This window comes from Peromyscus leucopus, chromosome 1 (genome assembly GCF_004664715.2).
Source record: "Peromyscus leucopus breed LL Stock chromosome 1, UCI_PerLeu_2.1, whole genome shotgun sequence".
In the NCBI taxonomy this organism is placed as follows: domain Eukaryota; kingdom Metazoa; phylum Chordata; class Mammalia; order Rodentia; family Cricetidae; genus Peromyscus; species Peromyscus leucopus.
The window spans coordinates 180,411,931-180,424,570 of NC_051063.1; the positions used below are offsets into that span (position 1 = coordinate 180,411,931).

General features: G+C 39.2%; 1 protein-coding gene across 1 annotated transcript; it reads right to left on the reverse strand.

Moving 5' to 3' along the window:
* Positions 1-4,073: 4,073 nt before the first annotated feature.
* Positions 4,074-4,988, reverse strand: LOC114710861 (vomeronasal type-1 receptor 2-like). The gene has a single exon (XM_028895158.1). It carries the CDS (start codon positions 4,986-4,988, stop codon positions 4,074-4,076), a length of 915 nt encoding a protein of 304 aa, XP_028750991.1.
* Between the last annotated feature and the right edge of the window lie 7,652 nt (positions 4,989-12,640).

Sequence of the window (12,640 nt, forward strand, 5' to 3'; positions counted from 1 at the left end):
GAGGGATTCTATGAGCAAGAGATATAGAGATCATGATTGGAAAAAGTACGACAACTAGCCAAACTAGTGGGAACACATGATCCGTGGACCAATAGCTGAGGAGCCCCCATGGTACTATACTAGGCCCTCTGGATAAGTGAGACAATTGTTTAGATTCAACTGTTTAGGGGTCCCCCAGGCAGTGGGACCAGGACCTGTCCCTAGTGTATGAGCCAGGTTTTTGGAACATAGTGCCTATGGTGAGATACTTTGTGCAGCCTTGGGGCAAGCATGAGGGGCTTGGACCTGACTCAACTGAATGTACCAGGTTTGCTGACTCCATATGGGAGACCTTGCCTTGAATGAGGTGGGAATGGGGAGTGGGTTGGGGTAAAAGTTTGGGGGGTAAGAGGAGGGAGGACAGGGGAATCTCTGGTTGATATGTAAAATGAGTAGAAAATCTATTAATTTAAAAATAGGAGGAAAAAAAGTAATCACTCCACAAGTCTAAGATAAAATTTTCAGTGAAAATGAGAAACACAATAAACACAATAAATTTAATCATATTGATCTCTATATTTTTTTTAGTTTGTAATAATTCTCTAAATATGCTGTTAGAGAAAACAGTATCTTTTCTTATCTCAACAGCTGACAATTGCCATTAGCCTCCAGCTAGGGAAGAATTTAGTGCCAATTCCATTTTGTATGATGGGATTTGGTATGGCTTGGACTTGTACAGGTCTTGTGCATGCTGTCACAACCACTGTGAATTCACATGTGCAGTGCCCTGCTGTGCACACAAGACATTGCTTCTGTATAATCATCAACCACCTCCAGCTCTTACAGTCTTTCCATGTTCTTTTCTGCAATGATTCTTGAGTCTTTTGAGGAGGGGATGTGATAGAGACATCCTGTTTAGGTATAAGCATTGTCATATAGTCTCTTATTCTCTGCACCTAGACAATTATGCATTTCTAAGTTAATCATTATCTACTGCAAATAGGAACTTACCTGATGAGGATTGAGAGATGTAGTAATCTATGGGTATGACAAGTCATTAGGAGTCAGTCTAATATTATGTTCATTTAGAAGATTAGAAGCAATAGGTTCTCTCCAAGAGCCTATGACCTGTCTAGTCATGGATTCTTGGTCCAATAATGGTGCCAGGCATGGGTTTCAGCTTGTGGAGCAGGACTGATGTTTGTGTCACTATTACACCAGTGAGCATGTCTTTCAAAGTCATTCATTGTCACAGTGCACAGTGGCAAAACTGGGTATAATTGATGATAACTTTTCAACTCCAGCAATGTAATAGAAATCCCCAGCACTGTGGAAGTTAGCCAGTAGGGATGAAGTTTCCAGGTCTGTGCCAGACTGCTTTCTCTGTCATTTTCTGGAGGGTAAACAAAAGCAATGACCATACTGAGTCCTATTTTTTTTAAACTAAGACCACTTTTAGTTCTCAGTCTTCAAATGTTTTTGGTGGTGGTTCTGGTAGTGGTGATAGTGTTTTTTTTAAACGTTTTGTTTTGAATTTTTTGGGTCTCATAAGGTAGGGTGGGCTAGCCTCAGACTTTCTATCTTGTTTAGGCTCACCTCAGATTCATAGCCATCCTCCTGTCTCAGCCTACAGAGTGGTCGAATTATTGTACTAAAACACTATAACAGACAGTACTCATGTTTTCAACAGATTATCTTTAAATGATATTCACCTTATGTACATGTCTACTATCTTGGAAAGCATGGAACTGAATAATCTCATATAGTCCAACTATTCAGACAAAAACACAGGCTTCAATATCCCCACCCTCGAAATATAAATTAGTAAAAAGAAGTGGATGAAGGAAGAACTGCTTTAACAGAATAAGATAATATTAGATTAGAAATACATAAATCTTAAACATCATGATAGAAAAACTTCCAGTTTTATAGTGAATAAAATTTATATTTATATATTTATTACCATTGATTTAAATGAACTTGGTCCTTGTTTACATTCTTATTTCTGTTATTTCATAGGAAGAGTAAAAAATAGTGTTGTCATCTCCAGGGTATGTACTTTTTTTCTCTTGTATATACAAAGCTGAAATTCTAAGCATGTATTAATCACATAAGCTGGAAAAATATAGACCCCATTCTATATAATGTTGTAAATCCTGGAGGATCAACTTGAGTTGACAGTCTCCCAAAAGTTGCAGTATTTGCCATCTTCTGCCAGCAGGCATTGAGATGTCCATTTTATAGCAATGTAAAAAGACAAAAAAAAGCCTCAGAATTTAACTCCATTTAAACATGCTGTAGCCACCACAATGACTCATAAGATTTTATCAGTACAATTTAGGATGCTATTGAGTTATTTAGTTAATTTTCTCAATGTTTTGACCAAAAAAATTGACAAAAACAACTTAAAGTGGAAATGGTTTGTTTCAGCTTGCAGTTTGAGGACACAGTACATCATGGGAAGGGATCATGGTATCAAGAGGTTGAGGCAGGTGATCACATGGCATCTGTAGACAGATAGCAAAGCGAGATGCATGCCAGTTCTCAACTTGCTTTCCCCAGTTTATTCAGTCCAGGAATCTAGCCAGAGTATTGATGGCTGTGCCGAATTAGACTGTGTCCTCTACCTCCATTAACCCAGCTTTAAACTCCCTCAAAGATGTATCCAGATTTTGTTTCCTGGGTGATTCCAGATTCTATCAATTGGACTATCAATATTAACCATCATGTTACCTAATGTTAGCCTTGAACAAATAATAAAGAACATATGGATATATTCATGAACAGAAATCAACAACCTGTGACACATTGAGAAATTAGAAAAATATTATCTTATCCATGGTAGGGAAAAGAGAGTGGGGAGGCTATGTTGGGAACACGGATAAAACAGGACATCATATGGAGAATGCTTGTAGAAATGTAGAGGTTAATCTCCACAGCCTTGGATTGTCACAGACTGTCATACAGAATGTAAGGGGGCAAGCAGCTGAGTAGGAGATGATAATGGTTCACAGCAGAATTGGGAAGACTAGGGATGTCTCTGTCTTCCCAGGGAAGTCTGAAGAAACAATGGGCACAGCAAATATACAGCATTTGTCATTTCTTCCCATAGAGGAACCTGGAAGTGGAGCCACAAACCCACATCATAAGAATAAATGCAGAACATCAGTGAAGCCAAAATGTGAATGAATAAAATAGAATTGATCACATAAACATGTTATTCTCACATGCCAAAGATTCTGGATTTTTCTTTGCTCCTTTTTTCTATAATTCAGTTGCAGCAGTGGGACCAGAGTCCAGGCTGTGCTTGAAGTGAAACACATACCTCAACAGCCAATTAGATATCTGTAAGCATATGATATTCTTTTTTTAAAATCTTATATAAGCGATTTTCTAGTCATTTTACATATCAGCCACAGAGTCCCCTGTCCTCCCTCCTCCCACCCTCCAGCCTTCCCCCACAATCTACTCCCTATTCCCACCTCCTCCAAGGCAAGGTCTCCCCTGGGGAGTTAGTCCAGCCTGGTACATTCAGTTGAGGCAGGTCCAATCCCCTCCTCCCTGCACCAAGGCTGATCAAAGTGTCTCAGCATAGGCCCTAGGTTCCAAAAAGCTGGCTCATGCACCAAGGATAGGTCCCAGTCCCACTGCCTGGGGGCTTCCTAAACAGTTCAAGCTAAACAACTGTCTTACTTATCCAGAGGGTCTAGTCCAGTTCCATGGGGTCTCCTCAGCTATTGGTTCACAGTTCATGTGTTTCCACTGTTTTGGTTATTTGTTCCTATGCTTTTTCCAGTCATGGTCTGGATATCTCTTGCTCATATCACTCCTCCTCTCTCTCATCAACTGGACTCCTGGAGCTCCACCTAGTACATGATGATCCCCAATTTCTTAGCTTTTAGAATAAAAGCAAACAGATACTTTCATGTCATGGAACTGTTTTGGCAGCATTATGACTGAAGTAACAACTAGCAATGCTTAATTTAGAGAGTCATTGACTTGCTAAACAACACATGGCCATGTGTGAGTCTAATGTTCAATAATAGATGAAAGAATATTTAAATTTATCATAACATACAAATCACCATGTTAAATTACCTTCTCCTACAGCAGGGAAAATCCTTCTTGGGAGCAGATTTGTTATTACGGATGAGGATGAAGGGACAAAATGTGGGGAAAAATGTGTCTAGTAATGTAAATATGTTGATTATCCACAGACTTATATTGTCAAATGCCACAGTATAGATCACTAATATGAAGGACATTGAATAGGAGAGGACAAAGGTACAGACAAGGGTCAAGATGGTTTTTGTGGCTCTGTCTTCAGGGGAGACTCTGAGAGAATGATGGGCACTGTGAATATGTTGTAGCTGAATCTTGTGCCTATAGAGGACGCGCATCATGAAGTCACTGGTCCAAACCATGAGACCCAAATACAGACCATCAATGAAACAATGCAATGACAGACGTAGTACAGTTACAGTATTGCTAGCAACAAATGCTGAGCAGTACCCCAACTTGATTTTCTTGGTGAAGTTTTTGCTAGTATCAGGTCCAATCACATCTATAGCTGTTTTGGTGTTTAGAAGCAGATGCACAAGCCAGCTGAGTGAGCAGGATCGAACCATGTACTTGGAGAGTGTGTGTTTAAACTTGATCCACCTAGAGTTGCTGGGGCTGATTGTGATTGCTTGGAAGCAACTCAAGAGGCAGGTGCAGTGCAGGGAAATGGCCCGGGCCACTCGATTACTGTAGAGAGTGAGCTTACATAAAAGGTCACCCAGGAGATATCGTAAGCCCAGCTGTACCATTATGTGAGGAATTACTCTTGAGATAATAACCAAGGAATTGGCTAGAATCAAATGCCTTAAAATCTGGTCTTTGGGCATCAGACTTTTTCCAGTGAATACAGACAGGATATAAGGAAGAAGAACTGACCAATTGCCAAGAATCCCAACAGCTGTTAGAGAAAAGAAAAGAATCCCCATTGGCAAGTTCTCAGGAACCATTCTTTTCACCTGAGATGAATAAATTTAAGCACATCAGTACAACCAGGAAGAAGACATGTAAATGGGTATTAATTATTTGTAGCTAAAATTACATCATTGTCAATATCATGAAATTTGCAGGCAAATGGATGGAACTAGAAAATATCATCCAGACTCAGAAGGACAAACATGGTATGTACTCACTCATAAGTGGATACTAGATATAAGCAAAGGATAACCAGACTACAACCCACAGCTCCAGAGTAGCTAGCTAACAAGGACCTAAAATGGACACATAGATAGCTGAGTGAAGGAGAAATAGATGAGATCTACATTAGCAAACTGGGAGTATGTGTGTGTGTGTGTGTGTGTGTGTGTGTGTGTGTGTGTGTGTGTGTGTGTAATGGAAGGCAAAGAATGGGGATGAGGACATAAGGAAATGATAGAGTCGAGCTGGAACAGAGACAGGGTGGGAGAGTAAGGAAAAGGTACCATAAAAATGAAGACATCATGGGAATAGGAAGAGGCAGGGTGCTGGGGAAGTTCTCAGGATGACCCCACCTTGGACTACTGGCAATAGTCAAAAGGATGCCTAGACTGGTGTACTCTGGTGACCAGACTAGTGAATACCTTAACTGTCATCATAGAGCTTTTATCTAGTGACTTATGGAAGCAGATGCAGAGATCTAGAGCTGAGCACCAGGCTGAGCTCTGGGAATCTAATTGATGAAAGAGAGGAGGGATTCTGTGGGCAGGGGAAGTGGAGACCATGATGGGAAAACATACAGAGATGGCCAGTCATGCTAGTAAAGCCCACGAACTGTGGATTAATAGCTGTAGAGCCCCAGTAGGACTAGACTAGGTCCTCTGAATATGGGAGACAATTGTTTAGCTTGAACTCTTTGGGGGGGCAGGTAGAAGGATCAGGATCTGTCCCTGGTGCATAGGTGGCTTTTTGGAGCCCAGTGCCTAGGGTGTGACATCTTGCACAGCTTTGGTGCAGAGGGGAGGGGATTGGACCTGTCTCAGCTGAGTGTGCCAGGCTCTGCTGACACTACATGGGAGACTTTAATATGGAAAATGTGGGCATGACGGGGTGGGTTGGGTGGAAGGCTGGGGGTGGAAAGAGAGAAGAGAGGGGGATTTGTGGTTGGCATGTAAAGTGAATTGAAAATTTCTACTCATAGAAGTTTATACTAAGTCACACACTTGCTTAATAAAGCTTCTCTGGTTAAGGAATATACTGAGGTAGGAAAAGAGCAATCAAATACAGTGTATAGAACAAGATACTTAACACAGCACATTAGCCTGAAATCAGACAGGGAGAAGGGGATAAAACAAAATATATTGGTTCACAGGGTGAAAACTGTCAGGCTATTAAACAATGTGGAAAATCAGGCAATGTAAGAGATACTGTATTCAAACAAGACAGCTCTAATGAGTCATATTTTGTGATAGATGCCATATTTGGGTTTAGTCATTTCATCAGTCTATAATGAATAATAAGCAATTCATCCAAAATAATGGGAAGTAGAAGATATAAAGAGATAATGGAACATCTAGAAATGAAAGACTTTGTCAGTAGACAGATAGTTCAATATGAAATTTCTTCAACAACATGGATGAAAAGTGATAAAAGGTCTAAACCAGAAAATGAATGCTAGTCATCTCTCTGATATACTTCAGAGGAGAATTTTCCATAAATTCATTTTGAAAAACTAGAAAAGTGCCTTTCATGCTGGGCATCAAGGGAGTTGGAGAAGCTGTGTCTGAATTTATAGTGGATTTGCTTACAGAGGGAAGTACTCAGAAGCAACAGTTCCCAAAATGCCCCTGTCCTGCTCCCCTTGCACTGTTCTTTGCTTGAGTCTGGCCCTGTCCAGCCTGTGATGCTCTTTCTGGGTTCCTGGAAGTGCCAGGACGCTCCATCACCTTTTAACTTGAACCCTGGGCTCATGTCCTAAACGTCTGCTGAATTTCAGATTGTACCAGGAATGGTCAAAACCACACCCACCAGTCAACAGTTAGCTTTCTCCTTTGGGTTTTCAATCAAGACTCGTCTTCATAGTTCTCATCATAAAGTGCTGAGGATAATAGTAACTGTGTTTTCTGTATATCCCTTAAGCTGATGCAGAAGGGTATCTATTGTTACAAACGTTTGCAAAACTACCTGGAAGAATTCTCTGTTGAAACACAGGAATTCTAATTGAGTCTGCAAAGAGAAGGAAGAGCCAATTATACTGTGTGTGCAATGTTGCTCAATATGCACACTGTCCATTCAGTCACTCAAAAGCTGTGGTTTAAAGTACATATTTAAGAAAATAAATATTTTTTAGTTACTTAAAAGATTTTAGGAAGTCATTAATGGCTTACATCCCTGTGATTTTAAGATTGGTAACTTTGGGGGCTGGGGAGATGGGTTAGTAGTTAAAAGCACTTGCTATTCTTTCAAGGAATATGGATTCTGTTTGCAACACTAACACAGAGTGCCTCACCACTGCCTGCAACTCCAGCTCTAGGAAGAATCTGATACCTCTGAGCTCTATTGGCTCCTGCACACACATATATACATACCCACAAACAGATAGAAACACAAATACCTGTAATTTAAAATAATAGAAATAAATCTTGAAAGGAACTTTTCTCCAAAAGGAGGGAAGAATAAAAGCAGAATTCAACCCCTAAAATGGATAATACATGGGCAGAATAGATGGGGTAACAGGTAAGAGCACTTACTACAAGCATCAGGACATGAGTTAAGATCACACTGCCAACATGATATTGCTGGGGGTTTTGGCCATCAGCTTAGAAAAAAACCACAAGCTCCAGATTCAGCCAGAGATCTTGTTTAAATAAGAAAGGCAGAGAGGAAAATGGAAGGATATCCAACCACTCCACTGCTAGCCATACAATTATACTACATTATCTATCATCTATCTACATATCTGTTTATCTCTCTGTATCTCTCTCTATGTATGTATGTATGTATGTATGCATGAATGCATGTATGTATGTATGTATGTATCTATCTATCTATCTATCTATCCATCTACCTACCTATCCAACATCTATCTATCTACCTATTTATCATCTATTTATTATCTATCTACCTATCTGTCTGTCTGTCTATCTGGATGTTTTCGTTTGCATGTATATTCATAATACATATAGAAATGAGTGGTGTCAATATATCATAAGATAGGAAGGGACCCTTTGGAGCTTGCTGGATGCAAAGAGAGAGAAAGGCAGGAAACTGTCCATCATCCTTTGCCAGCAAGAAATAGCTTCCATTTCATGTGAAATCCTCTTCATCATCTTACTTCAATACTTAGCAACAGTAACTTTCCCTTATTCCCGCTAAATATAGATTTTTTTCCATTCACTTGTGGCTTGGTATAAAGAGAAAATGTACTTACTGTGTGCTCTGTGAAACATAGAAGTTGTTGTAGTAAGCAACTGAGTCTGTCTTGTTGAGATGAGACTCTGGTCCATTACTTACAGGCTTATAATTCCCTGGTCTTTTCCCTCACAGGACCTGTGATTTTCAACTCTAAATCCATAACAGTATCTACATGGGGAATTAAGAATACCTTTTCAACAGCCTTGCACCACTTACCTGTAAAAGAAAAAAGTCCAGATTAAGACAGCAAATCCAAGAAGCAATTATAAAGAGTTGAGAAAAACTTTTCTGTGAGTCCTTAGAGTGCTCAGGGTGTCACAAAGAGAGCCACACAAGTCCCATGCCAAGGGCAGAGTAGAGGGAACAAGGGAAATACGTGTCTCTGTCTGGATTTGAGCAGACCTGTCAGCTTTTCCTCACCACGTAATATCTTAAGAGATTTCAGAAGTTAATAACCAGCACCAAGGGGCCTTGAAATTGGAGATTCCTGGAAACTTTTACATCTCACTTCTTTGAAGCCACATTTTCTAAGAGCTTCTCATTTCATTGCTGTGCAGCTGGAGTCCATTAATTTTCATGTCTGAAGAAACACTAGTACATGTGTTTACATATATCTGAACAGTTGATGTGTGGATTCCAATTTTGAGATTGCATAAATTTTGAGCTTGTATAAATGAGGATTCTCTGAACTTCCTAGCAAAGGGATTCTATTTGCAATGTGCTTGTATTTTGATGGCATAAATTTAAGAAAGAATCATTGGTTAGGGGGGGCTATGTTAATTTTAAAATACTTTTCTTTATGATTTTAAAACACACACACACACACACACACACACACACACACACCGATCACTTGCCAATGGTTCCATATATAGGAGTGGGGCCTTAGTAACCCTTCCCACATCCATGCTGGAATCTTCACTGCTTAACATTGTGTAGATCTCATGCCCGTAGCCACAGTGGCTGTGAGTTCATATCGGAAGCAGGCATGTCATATATGGAAGACAGAATTTCATAGCTCTCCTCTATATCTTCTAGTTTGTAATTTTCTTTCTGTTTCTTCTTATATGCTGTGTCCCCTGCACCTGGAATAATGGATGTCTATGGCTGAGTACTCATGATCACTGATTCTCAGCATTTGACTAGATATGAGTTCATGCATTAACCACTACAAAAAAGAAGCTTCTCTGACCAAAGTTTAGTGCAACACAAATCTATGAGTACAAACATAAATATTTAAAAGGCAGCAGTTGGACAAAATGACTACTTAAGAAAACAGCTGTTGTAGATTGCCCTATAGGGTCTATGATCTCCCAAGTCTTGGAGATTTGACCAGATTTGCAGGAATAGGCATGAATTCCCTCTTGAGACATTGGCCCCAGATAAAATCAGAAAGCAACTGGTTATCTGAGAAACAACCATGGCACTAATGTACCAGTTTGCACATCTTGCTTGGGTAGGTCATTATTGTAGCCTACAGAGTCCAGTGCTGAATAAGACCATTAATGTATCTTCTCTCCCACAAGCTGATGTACCACCTCCAGTACTATGCCTCCTAGCCAACAGGAAAAGAGTTTTCTGGTCAGTTCAAGATTGATTTTTCTATGTTCTGCAACTAATCTGTATGGTGTACTCAGCAGGAGAGTCTTACCACCCAGTTCAAGTAAGCAACCAAGAACAATAGCCATACCTCAAAGGTTTGGGAGTCTCAGGCGTGTAGTATGCTTTCTTGTTGGACTATCTTTGTACCACCAGCCCACAAATAATGACCCAGAGATTTATTATTAATTATGAAGCTTCACCTTAGCTTATGCGTTTTCACAACTAGCTCTTACAACTTAATTAACCCAAGTAATTTTTAATCTACATTTTACCATGTAGTTCTGTTAGCCCCTCTTAGTTGGGCACATCTGACTTGTTCTGAGTCTGCTGGTAAAATTCCAATTTTCTGCTTTCTCCTCCCAGTTTCTCTCTCTGCCTGGAAGTCCTGTCTATTCTCTACTGTCTACCATTATCCATTTAGCTCTTTATTAAACTAATCAGAGCAACACATCTCTATGCAGGATACCAATATTCTGCAACACAGGAGACTCTCCAAATAATAAATAAATAAATATATATCTCATCTAGAAGCAGAATTTTTGTTCGAAAACCTATGGCTTCTGGTAAACCATGCTGAATATCTCTGTTAAAATTCCCTTTAAAACTATATTTTCCAATCAGATTATATGCTACTAATTATTACATGAGTTTTCCAAACATCATTAGTTTTGGTTAAATCACACCTCTCCCAAATAGCTCCCATTCTTCTTCTAGCACCTCACTGGCACAAATGATTTAAAAGTACGACTTTACAACATTGGGTTTAGGGTTCACCTAGGCTACTATTTCCAGAAGTTATTGCTTCTGCTCTATTCTATTCAGTGTAGTTTCCCAACATGAGTTGATCTTCAACCCATCGCAGCACATCTCTCAAACCCCAAATGCTCTATTTCCCAGCACCGACCCTTCATATAAATCCCAAATCTACTGATAAGACTCTCCCAATCTTTTTCACTTAGAGGAATAAAATAAAATACTCGCTTCAAGATTAAATCAGACAGCCAGGCAAATGACTGTTACTTCAGAAAAGGTCAGTCCATCTGATATATTTTCTCAGGGTCACCATTATTTCACCAAAAAGTAATAACAAATTTTCAAATTATGTATAATTTGTACATATATGTGTTAAATGCTGGGCACTCTTTAACACTGCACACATTTCACAGACAATTTTGAGTGGTGAATGCTGTCACAGGATAAATTGTTAGTGGATTTATAAAGCCAGGAGCCAGTTCTATAAAGATGCTATTTCAAATGACTGAAATTCCTAGATACTTTGCAGTGTCTCCTACTTTCATGTAAGTCATTCAGTTGAAGAACTAAGACTACAGTCAATGCTGTTCCTGTTGTGAAATTCATATAAAACATTCTGGTTGATCAGGTCTAAGAAGACAGAGCCATGGTTAATGAAGGAACACATGAATATATTAGAGAAAATAAGCTACTAGAACATGTGACAATAGTTTAAAATTTTACATTTTCTACAATGAAGAAAGTACAGCCTGGAGGCAGAATTTTATTTCTGTGGAGAACAAAAGGGCTGGATGTGGAGAAACATGTTTGTAGGATTGCAAGTATATTAGAACTGATCGACCTGAATTATCAAAGAATACCATATAAAGAATCAGGATGGAGTAGCAGGTGACAAGGGTCCACACAAAGATTAGGATGGATTGAATGTCTCTGGATACAGGGGAGACTCTAGGGCAGTTCTGGGCACTGTGAATATGTTGTCCCTTCTCTCTTGTGCTTGTGCAGGATGCACACCATGGTGACACTAGTCCAGACCATGAGACACAAATAAAGACCATCACTGAAGCACAACAGAAACAAATACAGTGAAGCTGTATTGTTTCCAGAAACAAACACAGCACAGTATCCAAAACTGAATCTGTTAGTGCCATTCCTGCTTTTATGAGGACCAGGTAGTCTTACAGCAGCTGGGATGTTTAGGATCAGATGTACAAACAGGCTCAATGAGCTTGAGAGACCAATATACTCGATAGCTCTGTGTTTAAGCTTCATCCATCTTGTGCTGCTGGATGTTGTGATTGCCTGAAAGCAGCTGAGGAGACATATGGTGCACAGGAAAATTCCTTGTGGTACTAGACTAAAGTACACACCAAGTTTACATATAAAGTCATCCAGGAAAAAATTCAAACCAAATTCTGACACTATTTGTGGAATCCTTCTTGAGATAATAACCAAAAAGTTAGCAAAGATTAGGTGTTTTATAATCAGGTCATTCAGCATCAATCTCTTTTCAGTAAATATCAAAATGAAATAATGAAGCAGAAGTGACCAGTTGCCCAGAATTCCTTTGGCTGTCTGGGAGAAGAGGATCCCCATTGCTACATTCTCAGTAGTTATTCATTACCTATCAAGAAAAAGAAAAAGATATAGATAAATTACTGATATTAAAGGATCAAGGGGAGGAAATTTGATACCATATGTTAAGGAATAATTTCTGTTGAGATAAATAATATAAATTTTAAACACTGGAGGCTTGAAACTATCCTATATTCTCAACTTTGGAAACTTCTATTCATCAATCAAAAGCCTTTCCTTGTGTAGGCCAAACATTCCTCTTTGTGTTGGTATTGCTCAGTCTCCTTTTCAATTTTCTAATCTTTTTAAAAAATATTGAAATTTATTTATGTGGATGTGTGTG